This window comes from Lepidochelys kempii, chromosome 6 (assembly GCF_965140285.1).
Source record: "Lepidochelys kempii isolate rLepKem1 chromosome 6, rLepKem1.hap1, whole genome shotgun sequence".
In the NCBI taxonomy this organism is placed as follows: domain Eukaryota; kingdom Metazoa; phylum Chordata; order Testudines; family Cheloniidae; genus Lepidochelys; species Lepidochelys kempii.
In genome coordinates, this window is record NC_136385.1 from 61282203 (window position 1) to 61294475 (window position 12273).

The 12273-nt window shown below is 47.1% G+C and overlaps 1 protein-coding gene across 1 annotated transcript in view; it reads right to left on the reverse strand.

The window, feature by feature from the left end:
- The window catches only part of LRP4 (LDL receptor related protein 4), a 104794-nt gene extending 93446 nt beyond the window's left edge, over nt 1–11348 (reverse strand). Inside the window, exon 1 of the mRNA XM_073348230.2 lies at nt 11144–11348. Coding sequence (XP_073204331.1) covers nt 11144–11348 — 205 coding nt within the window. The remainder of the gene's footprint in view (nt 1–11143) is intronic.
- Nucleotides 11349–12273: the final 925 nt, after the last annotated feature.

Below are 12273 nucleotides of genomic sequence, written 5' to 3' on the forward strand. Positions count from 1 at the left end.
AATGTGTTTGGGGTTTTGCTTACAGGGAGGCTACATAGCATAATGCCATTGATTCTGACTCCATTAAAATATGATAAGGAAACACTGTTCAGAACCCAGACTAGGGGAAAGTCTTATTTCTGATAAGGTAAGGAAATCTCTCTCTCTCTCATGCCTACTCATTCTGAACACAAGAATAGAAAGTCTCTCTCCTGTCATTTCAGCAGCACAGCCATTTATTGCTAGGTTTATGAAGCTTCCCCCAGCTTCCTATTCCAATTGACAATGACCAGTTCTGTATCTGGTAAGAGACTCCCAAATTGGTTGTGCACATTTCACTACGCTGAAGTATTTGCCAGTGTGACTTTTGTATACAAGAATTTGTCACAGTCTAGGTGGCTATTGGTTTTGATCTGTTCCTCACAGCTAGGGTAGGTTTAGTCTGGAGTCTTATTAAGCATTGTATGATTCTGGAAGAAGCTGTTTGCTCCATTGACTTGGAGAGTAGTGCTAAATCCCAGGTGTGATGTTTATATAAGAGGAGCGGATTACTTTTTCATTTAATTTTAGTTTGTAGTCCTCAAGTATTTTTAGGTGGTGGGAGTATTTGCTGCTTTGGCTGAGGTAGTACCAGAAACAAATCTCTTTTTATGCAATCATCAGGAAGGGGAATCATCCCAGTTCTGTTCTGCAGCCGCTGTCATGGAAATTCCTGTGTACATATAGTGCTGGGGGGAAAACAGTGTAAATACAGAATTTTGCCCCAGTTAGTGTCGATAGCTTGGAACCCCAGACTTCACTCTCATACAGGGGAATGGGTTGAATTACACTATCAAATAGCTATAACAGGATTATCAGTGTGTTGTATTCATATAGTTGTTCCTTTATGGCTCAGAGGACCTTCTTTCCCTAGTAATACTTAAATAGCCAGTTTGAAGCTCCCCATCATATTTATTTTAAAGTCCTGGAACGTAGGATGTAGACTGTGTTGCTATGATATCACTCGAGTTTGTTTTGGGCTTTTTCTCAAAAATATCACTTTTCTCTTTTCGAGGTTAGCCTTTAGGACCCATGCACTGAAGTATGTTTCTAGAAAATGTAGGTGTGTTAGCAGCTGTCACAGTCATTTAATAGGAGCCCTCAGCTCAGAGGAGTAAGCCATGATGTACACACTGAAGCTGTTATCCTTGTCTCACTCCCCTTCCTTGCTTGAAAACCTGTTTGCATATCCTGCGTTTGATGGATTGGTACATGGATTTAGTTGTGCCATGATTTCCTAACAGTTTCTTTCTGTAGCATGGTAGGGTTCAGTCCTGGGAGCCACACAGAGTCAAATAGGTTTTTTTAAAATCCATAGAGCAGGCAAATATCTTCCATTGTTATGATTCCCCCTTTTCCCACCACCACGCACACATAGCTGTTAATGAGCATCTGGAACATAAAGAAGATGTGGTCAAGGTTCATTTCTCAGCAAGAAGGCTCCTGAGCTTCCTCTCTTCCTCCCACAGCACTAGCACCACTGATACTATCTGTCCATCACCCCACCAGAACCAGCTAATACCAGAGGAGTGTGTACTCATGTCAGTATCATGTTTCCTGGTGACTTTACCCTAATCTTATGGACACTCATGCCTCCAATATCAAAGAGCACTGTAGATGAAAGTCCTAGGGCGTTATGGCTGGCGCTAGGACCATTCAAATTGGTAGGAGTGGAGAGTAAACATTTTCTAGAGATACAGTGACTGGAAGGTGCAGCATTCTGAGCTAGAGCAAATCCCAAAGTAGCAGAAAGAATAAACGAACACAGAGAAAAGCAGAATGAAAAAACTTCTCCCGTGCTCCGCACTGCCAAGACCAGCTCCTGCTCCAGCCTTGTTCCTCTCTTTCCTCAAGTGCAAACCCTGCTCTTCACGCCATCAAACCCTGGCTTGTTCAAAGCTTGGAGCAGGGAGACCATTAACTGGCTTCATCAGAAGACTCATCCCTTTGAGGGAATTTCCCTCTCTCCCCATGCATTTGAAAAGTACAGGCAGAGTGAGTACTGTTTGCTTAGTGAGTTTGTTCCCTGAGCAGATCACTGGGTGAGCACCAATCAACACAGAGAAAGGGCACAAAGCACAACACCAAAACAATGGGGAGGAGGGCACAGATGCTTTTGTCTGCAAGTGATAAGTGTTCCTAAGTGCCCTTGTTCATTCAGACAGGCAGCCCAGAGGAGTCAGCCAGTGCTCAATGAGGGCCACTTCAAACTCTGAATAACCTCCTACCTACCAACGGCAAAACCTTCAACCAGGTGGAAATCAAGCCCGAGATGATGGGCCACTACCTGGGCGAGTTTTCCATCACCTACAAGCCAGTGAAACACGGCAGACCTGGTATCGGTGCCATCCACCCATCTAGGTTCATTCCTCTGAAGTAAATGATGCTTAGGGAAAATATTTTCTATATGTAAATAAAGAAAATGCTCGTGCTTGAAGAAAAAAAAAAAAACACAAAAAACCACCCAACCTCCCACTGTACACTTCCAAGGAGTTCCACAGATTCTGCATTTGGGTTGGGATCCCTGGCCACACTCTATGCACAGTTGTTGCCATTGCTGCTTGCCCAAGTCTATACTTTTCTATCAGAAGCTTCAGATTTTAGTCCCAGGGATGACACCCTTTATCCTACCCCCAACCTGTTCACACTTCTGTCCTGGCCAGGGGAGCCTAGGTTCTCATCATATTGATGCTTAGGGCCTATGGTGATAGGCACCCTAAAAACACCTAGGAGAAACAGGTTTGGGGGATGCCCTCAGAGCAGTAAAGATGCACACTCAGGCATTCTAAGAACAGGAACAACAGATACCAAGAACAGAAACTGCGAGGCCCCCATATATAGATGCTGCACAAACAGGTATAAAGATGCATTCTCTGCCCAGTTGCCATGCTCTGTCACTTTTTCCTTTAAAGCATTGCTGAAATCGGCTCGCTCTCTCCAGCCCAGCAGCTAATAAAATGAAAACGGTACAGAGTTCAAGCATAGAAGTTTCTGGTTATCAGGGAATACGGTACAGATTATCAAGGGGTGCGAAATTCGGTTAGGAGCTGGTGGCGTAAGGAATACATAATCTGTAATCTCCCCGATTGGGGGTAAAAGTTTAACCAGTCAAAGTACAGATATTGAGATATGGGAGTATGTTGTCCATATAATGGCTATGTTCAGGTGTGGAGTATAATTAGCGGATACGATGATGGGGATGGATCTACCCTCATTTGGTGGGATTTAATGTTCAGTGAGTTTATGGTTCCAGTTCATACGGTCCAATGGAAAAAGCCTCTCAGTCCCTTTCCCATAGTGGATGCACAATGTCGTACCAGCTCACACCTCCTGGTACCGTCGGTGGCCGGTGAAGTGTTTGATGTAGATGTCCCTGGACCATCGGATGGTGTCCGAGACCATGAGGCGCCGCATGAGCCGTGCATAGCGTCGACCGATCCCACAGGTCTGCAGCATACGCTCGTTGCAGGGGTCCCAAGCGCCCAGGGCTCCGACGATCAGGGCATCCATCTGTACCTCGTAGCCCTTTGCTCTCAGGGTGTCGGCCAGGGGGGCATATTTTTCCAGCTTCCGAGCTCGGGCTTCTCGGAAGGCCAGGGTCCTGTTCTCGAAGGGGACCGTGATGTCGACGAGGATGATCTTTTTCTGGGCCTTCACCCACATCTCAGTCACCTCTCACCTTGCAACCTCCTCTTCTTTGTCCTCCCTGACTCCAACTTTGCTCCCATATAATCCTTCAAAATGCTGTAGCTAAATCACCTCCTCCTTCTGCTACTCAGAGCCTTTTACTTCCCTAAGGTTGGATCTCCTTGACTCATTACCCACTTCACTCCTCATCATGCTCAAGTTTCTGGCCCTCATTTTCATGACTGTACACATCCTGGCCCCTGCCTACACCCTCCACTCTTGTTCTCACCTAGGACTCTTCTCATTGCTTGTGCTGCACCTGAGCCTGCTTCCTAACAAAACCCTCCATCTATCTACTTCTCCCACTCTCAACTTTGTGCCATCTTCCGTGCCACCTCCTACCCTTGGAATCCCCTCCCTCTCCTTGCTCCCCAACTAAGCACCCTCTTTCAATTCCAATCCCTCCCTAGAACACAGCTCCCATTAATCCAAAACCCAGAGAAAAATTAGAAGGCTGTGCTATTTTAATATTGGACCTTATCTGCCCTACCAGCATCCTATGTGTTTGATCTGTAACATCTCTCTAATTTAGAACAAAACCGCTCCGGGGCAGACACAGCATCTTCCTCTGTATCATGCAGTGCCACACTTTCCACCTCATCTGCTGGGTGAGAAAAATACACAAGAGACCCAAACAACATATGACAGGTTTCAGAGTAACAGCCGTGTTAGTCTGTATTCGCAAAAAGAAAAGGAGGACTTGTGGCACCTTAGAGACTAACCAATTTATTTGAGCATAAGCTTTCGTGAGCTACAGCTCACTTCATCGGATGCTGTAGCTCATGAAAGCTCATGCTCAAATAAATTGGTTAGTCTCTAAGGTGCCACAAGTACTCCTTTTCTTTAAACAACATATGCTTTGCCAACACCTGGAAGGTAAAGAAACTGGCTCTTCTGGTAGGTCCAAAGACAGGTCCAAGAGTAGGTTCCCCGCCGAAGGCAGTTTCCCCTGCAAGAGGAGACTGCATGAGTGGGGAAAGAAGGGTGACTGAGACTGGACTTTTTAAATACGTTTTTTCCCTTGTGCATCCCCAGCTCCCAGTAGCAGGACTGCAGCCACCACTTTTCCCTCTAAAAAGTAACCAGAGTCACTTTTTCTGTCTTTCCAGAAGAAGCACACAGAAGAAACACCGTGTCTGATACATTATACAGCACCTTTGTGTAGCTGCCTCTTGGCCAGATGGGAAATTTTTCTCCTCAGGTCTTTTGTTTCCAGCTTTGATCCCAGTTTTGGATCTGCTCGGTTCACAGCTCCCTCTGCACAGAGGTGAAGGGAGAGCTGACAGGCCAAGTCAGGGCTCACTGCAAGTCACAGTCATACCTTCCATTAGGCTGGCTCCTGGCTCCCCTCCCCCTTCCAACCTGGAACTGTCCTTGAGTTTGAAACGGTCCTATTAAACATTTTTCAGAGGGCCTTACAGAGGATACATTATTTTGATGGATCCTGGAACTAAAGAGGGGGATTTCTAAGCACAGGGAAATAATGGAGTTTGTTTTAATGGGTTTAAGAGATGCCCAGGGGCAACAAGGAGGTTTGCTTCTCAGTAAATCAAAAACACAGAAGACCAGAAAATGGAGTCAAACAACTGAACTCCAGGAAGCGGGGAAATCAGGCTCTATTTAACTGCTGCTCTTGGTTACAGCCAACTTCAGGCTGCTTGGAAAAACAGCACACACACTACATCACTGGCACAAACTTAATAGAGGAAAACAAAGAGACAACAGGGGTCAGAGTGGGGGTGGCAAGTAGAAGGAGGCACCCACCCCCTACCAGAGAGTCGGATCAATTATCCCTGAATACTAACAAGATTTCTGATTAAAGAACTGCTGCAATGCAATAAGGATAGAAAGCTCCAGCAGCCAGGAGGGGCTGTCAGGCAGTTACAAAAGGACACAGAAAATTATGCCTTGCTTGGGCATACTAAGGAATTTACTACACAAGTAAACAGGAGAGGGGTCTCCACTGCCTACAGTCCCAGTCATTCCTCATTGCTGATAACTTCAACCTCAGGGACAAGACTCAGTCAATTGCTCTAGCACCTGGAATTTGGTTTCATGCAAGCTTGTTGCCTCACCACAGCTTCTAGCAGAGGCCTGTTCCGGGAAATGTCCTATTACCACAGGTCAGTAAGGAATCAAAAATAATCCACTGCATAACTCATGGTGTGAGATAGCTGGACACTTCACTTAGCCAGGAGTATTACCATCAGAGGTGATGCATCTGCTTAGATGTTGCAGTATTTGGGGAGCAAAAGCATACGGTCTTTGTTCATATCTACGTTTTAATTCAACTAGATTGCAATTTACAATCCAAACATTTAATACAAATATACAATGTTAACCACTGAAGTGAGCTGTAGCTCACGAAAGCTTATGCTCAAATAAATTAGTTAGTCTCTAAGGTGCCACAAGTACTCCTAACCATTAAATGAACACCATTAGACTGTGGATCTCCTGGTTACCCATACAGCCCACAACATCAAATATCTGAAAACTGCCAACCCTACATGAAACAGACATTTAAAATTTCCAATACTATTTATCAGAACTCAAAGGTTGCACTCTCATTCAAACCCCTCATGCAGGCCTGTATCTGCCCTGTGACACAATGTCCCATTTAAAAGCCAGGCTCATGTCAGTTCAGAAACCCTAATGTTGCTAGAAAATAGTCAGTCAGATTTGGAGAATTTCAATCACCTGAAATATTGCAAGACTGTTGTCAAAATTCACCAATTCCATTTGATACTAGTGAAGTGTCTATCAAAACTTTTCTTCATACCCAGGGCATGGAACCTCCTTCCACCTGGATTTGTAACATTTGAAAAAGGTCATCTGTTAAGAACAGAACTAATTCTCTGGGGCCCAAAGCTCTTGGAGGCTAGACGTGCAAACTGGAGCATCTCAGCATTTAATGGGTAGTGCTGTGTGGTTAAAGTAGAGAGAATGTGCACAAAATCTCAATATTGATTTTCACCTTGCGGTGGATTAGTCTATCACCCTCAATATAACACTGTCCCTGAACCACCAGACTCACAGAATGAATAAACCCATTATCTTACAGGATTGAAAGAATTCCCCGACCTACAAATTCTCTTCATTTTTGCCTTCAATATTGGTAAATGCAATTCCTTGCAGAAGGGACGAAAAGAAGGGATTAAAGAAATATTACTGCACCTAGTCTCTGGCCAGTGCAGACAACAAAATCCCATAGGAGAGTGACGCCTAGCATAACACCTGTGTCAAAGAACCAAAGTTACTGCAAACCCAACTCTAAGAGCCTACGGTCAGGCACATTAAATTCATGGATGGCAGCTATGATTAGTGTTCTTTGCAAAGGTCTCTGTGAAATACAGACAGCCACTAAATACAGCATGCAAATTAATGCGATGGGTTTTCTGCATGCCAGAACTCCTGTTCTAGATTCTAAAACTTAAAGGGAGGCTGTCAACTTTAAAAAAAAAAAAAAAACCCACACACACACCTGTCTGGAAATGTTTTACCTACTATACGCAATAGCTTAGGAAAAGACAACAGGAAATTAGAGAAACAAATTATCTATTTTTGTAATCTAATTACTTTCTGTAGTCGACAGTCACTTTCATTAGAGTCAGGTTCACTGTTTTCCCTGTACAGTCGGTCAGTCTTCCCCCGTTTTGTGGATTTTTTTTTTTTTACTAGTAGTTTGCAAATTTGAGCTGCAGACACAACTGGAGAATGCTTTTCTTTTTAAATGTCCAAGAGATTGCATGGAAACACTTACATCACTCTTAAGGTTTTGGAACGCCTTATTTTTATAGAATCTAGTTTGGGGCCTGAATTGATCTGACAATTCCCCTTTTAAAATGAAAATACTTAGTCTCTTTAAAGTACTTTTTAATATAGTTACAATATGCACCCTAATTTCCATGGTATAAGCCCAGAGAAAGGGGGACTCTCCATTGCAGAAAATGCTAGTGAACGCACAAAACTAAATCCAATTCAAAACATTTGTTTAATGTAATCAGGCTGTGCTCTCCTGTATTAACTGACAAACCATATTAATTTCATCATGGAAATGTAAGTTTCTTTGCTACCGTCAGCAAGTTTTGTTGCTGGCAGAAGTACATAAAAAAAGGCCCCCATTCTTCTTTCTGCAGCACCTAGTCTTCATTTGGAAAGATCTGGGGTAGAATTATTTTCATTGGACCTGCAACTTCTTCATCGCTCTGACAAGAAAGAAGCAGGCCAGTGTCCAACACCAACCTTTATAAACAGATTTTCTTGCCTCAGGAAGGTCACCTCGCAACCTCCAGTGCTATGGTAATGCGGTCAACAGAGATCCTGTGGACCCTCAGCATAACCTGTGAGTGAGTGAGGTAGGTAGGTAGAGTAGTGTTCAGTGACTTGCCCAGGATCTCACAAATCAGTAGCAGAGCCAGGATCAGAACCCAGGGATCCCGACTCCCAGTCCTGACCACACTTCATCTAATGGAAAGTTTCATTTTAGTTTGGGACTCTAAAAATGTCATCAGTGGGTTTGAGAAGTAAAACTTTTAAATAAAGATCCCAAACATGGCTGGCTCCAGGCACTAGCTTTGCAAGCAGGAGCTTGGGGCGGCAGTCCGTGCTCCGCGGTGGCAATTCGGCGGCACCGAAGCAGCTTTTGGGTGGCAGCTCCACCACTCTTCTGGGTGCGACAGCAATTTGGCAGCAGCTCTGCCGCTATTGCAGCAGTGGCAATTTGGCAGCGACTGCTTGGGGCAGCAAAATTGGTAGAGCTGCCCCTGATCCCAAAGATAAACCTACAGGCACAACACTCAGAAAGATTCTGTGACCTTGCAGACAAACTCTAACAGACCATCATTCCATCAAACCCTTCCTTCCCCACCAACACCATTAACACTAACTTGCAAGCGTCTCTCTCTGTGCCTCACCTCTCCACTAGTGAATCAAACGTATGCACGCACACTTCTTTGGCACAAGCTTCCACAGCCCCTCTCCATTAATAGTGGGTCAAAGTTCAATCTGACATGCTTGTTGTTTGGATAAGAGCCCCTCTTCTTGTCCCTGAGCTGAGACACAGCAGTAAGTGTGCTGTTTTAATGGCTGTTGTACTTTGAACTGTGTGGCACCCTGAGCACCTCCGGTGTGGATGTTTTGTAAATAAAATGATTCAATCCTAAACCCTCCACACGGATATTGCTAAGATGCAATGTTGGAAAGAGACTACAGAACCAGCAGGGCAGACACCTGAAAAGTAGGCATTTGCACCTTCCTTGACACCCACCAAAAAGGAGGCAAAATATTTGGGAATTATTTCCTTATTGAAACAAATCTGGTTTATGTTCGTGAAGTAAAGAGGATATAGTTTCCCATAACTACAGTTGGCACCACCCGTCATAAACCTCAACATTCACCTACACATGGAGACCCAAGAACAAACACTGTCATGGAACCTCAGGCACAGACAAACTGCCATAAAAAGCTTCCCATGAACATCAGTGTACTATCGCTTAGAGCAAAAACAGCAATTCACCTGCACTTTACAGTTAAACATCCCTCACCCAGGTCCCTCGTTAATAGCCAAGACACATTAACTAGGAGCACCTTGGTAACAGCCAAATTAAAATTCCATCCAGTTTTTTACCTATACAAATCTCTATGGATAAGATTCTTTCCACTCCTTCTGGATTCCAGTTAAACACCTGTACGGCAATTCCAGAGGAACTTCTATCTCCTCTGGTTACTAATACCAGATTCTCTGAGATACAAAGCTACAGCACTGTTTACCTAGCATTTTCAAACCATTTTAGCACCTTCTTCAAAAGAGTGTGCGAATAAGAAGAGTGTTCTTGATAGAAAGGGAACAACACTGCTTGAAAACTAAACACAACCTAATTGTACCCAAGAGGCAATGCTTGCACAATGATGGAGATCAGTGCAAAGATTCCTTACAACTTCAACCCAGCATGGAGAAAAATGCATTGTATCAGCCAATCGTGGAGGAAGAGAAATAAGGTACCATAACCTCCAGCTCACAAAACGTAAACTTCCCTTGTAAACAGTATTGAAAGATGCTCAACAGAGGCCCTTTCCTCCCTATCACACCACCACCCAAAAAAAATTTTAATATATCACTGTGTAGGGGGCAGAACTAGTCATAAGAATTTTGTCCTTCTGTTTACTAGACTGGACTTAAACAGAGCAAATAGGTGGACACAATTCTCATGACTAGTTCTCAAGCTGTTCCACAACCTCTTGCTACAAAGAGGTTATTACACACAGTATTCAGTATCTTTGGCAGTTCCCCTCTCTTGACATTTCTATCTCAGAGAGTTCCAAGAAGGCATGTGGGGAGAAAAACATCTTAATTCCTTCAAAAGCAGAGGGGGTAAGTTAAAAGAAGTTTCACCAAAGCAGGACTGTACCTTTAAGGGGCCGTGTTATTGGATGAGTAGCTGCATTCCTGCTCAGGAAGGGCTGCTGTCCCAACATGCAGGAGAGGCTGGAAATAACCTGCACACATACAACCTTCCAGCTCAGAACTTATCCTCTCTGTCACAGTCTCTCAAAACACACAGAGCAGAGGAAACAAACAGAGGGCGCAGCAGAAACAAAGAGCTAAATCCACTGGAGACCAAACTTCAGAGAGAGGAGGCTGCATGTTCAGCCGAAGAGAAGGGGCCCTTTGGAAAACCGTGAATCATACAAGAATAGATCAAGGGAGCTGGGTTCCTTTTCTGTGGCTTTGTAAGGGGCCTGGCCCGATTGCGGCAGCATTATCTACAGGGAAAGTTGTTCAGTGATCTTCAGGAATCCCAGGGCTCCCTTCAGACCCCCACCATCAACTCGCCCGTCTCTGGGGCAGTGGAAAAAGCGAGTGCCGAGGAGGGAAGGGGTGAGGACACAGCAGACAAAGCCCAACTGGGGAAAAGGCAATGAGGTTGCCCAGGTATCTAACCCCGTGGGATGCCTCCAGCGCCAGAGCGAGGCAAACTCTCAGCCATCTCCAGCCCACTACTAAATCAACAGATTCCGCCAGCGCGCCCCCTTCCCGGGGTGCCCCGCACGCGGCGCTAGGGGGGAAGCGCTCTGCGCCCCACCCCGCGGGAGAGCCAGCCAGGTGCGCGGTACCTGACCCACCCCGCACTCGGGACGCGGCTTTGGAGGGGAAAGGGCCCAAGAGTCCGAGCAGCTGCTGGGGCTCCAAGCACCAGGGCCCGGGGGAAGGAGAAGCTGCTACCCCCAGGTCTCAGCCGGGCGAGTACAGCCTACCTTGGCCCGAGAAGCTGGGCAGTGGGGTCCTGCACCTGCGCTGCCCCGCAGGGGGAGTCCCGCACCCCGACAGCGCTGAAGGAGCGGTACCGCTACTGCCCCCCCGCCAGGGGCCTTCAGCGCACGGCGGGGGCTGGGGAAAGGGGCTGCCCGGGGAAGAGACGATCCCGAGGCAAGCGCTTACCTCGGACGCAGAGCAGGGCTCCCAGCAACAGCGGCAGGAGGGAGCCCCCGAGCCGCCTCATGCTGGCAGCCCGCGCCGCAGCTCCAGCCCTGCACCGGGCTCCGGGGCACGGAAAGTTCTCCGGGTCGCTCCGCAGCACCGGCCGCTCCTCCGACGGGCTGAGCGCTCGCTGCACCTCCGGCCGGCCGAGCTCCGCTGGGACCATGCACCAGAGCTGCGGGTGGCTCGGTGTCCAGGGTGCTTTCGCTCGTCCAGCCTTCTCTAGCGCGACCGCAGCCGAGGGAGTCCGCAGCGGGCTCAGGCTCCCAGCTCAGCCCGCCCCCGGCCCAGGCCCTGCCCCTAGAGGCGGAGCCTTGCCGAGGCAGCCTCCGCTCTCCCCAACCAGAGCCCCAGAGCTGCAGCGCTGGGGAAACTTCTTAAACTTCCCGAGTCCCCAGGCAGCGGCGAACCTAGGGCAGCCCCCGTTACCCTGTCTCCAGGCTCCTTCCAGTCATCCCCCCAGAAAATGGCACTGGGGCCGCCCCGGTGTCCCCGTTACCCTCCTAGTGCGGCCCCCAGACCCCGCCAGCACCCCTACCATCACCCTGTATCCAACCAAAAGGGCAGTTCCATTGCTCCCAACAGGGCACTTCCCAGCCAGCCCTGGTCCCCGCACCAGAGTAGCAGGCCTTAGCCTCCGGCACCTCCCCATCACACCTCCCAGAGGGAGGTATGTCCTAGTCCCTAACCTAGGGCATTTCCCTAGCCTGGGGCAGTCTCCACCCACCCTTATCCCCACAGGGAAGCTCCCAACTGTACCTGCCTAACCCCCATTCCTTAATCCTCATTTCCCCAGCCTCCTGAAATATCTCCAGTCCCCAAAAGCTCTCTGACTAGTTTATTCCTATTCCCTTTCCTCCTCCATAAGTGCATCCCTCAGGCCAATCCCCATCCTCCAGAGCAGCATCTCTGGTTTCTGAGTGCATTGCCTTGTATATCTCCATCCCTCAGAGTCCGATCTTAGTACATCAATATTCCAATTCTTTGAGATTTCTGTGTAGTTTATAGTACACTTGAACACTCTATCTGGGCTATTTTGTAAAGTCCTGCCCCTTCTCCCTGGAGCATCCCCCCTTTTGCCCCTAGTGCAT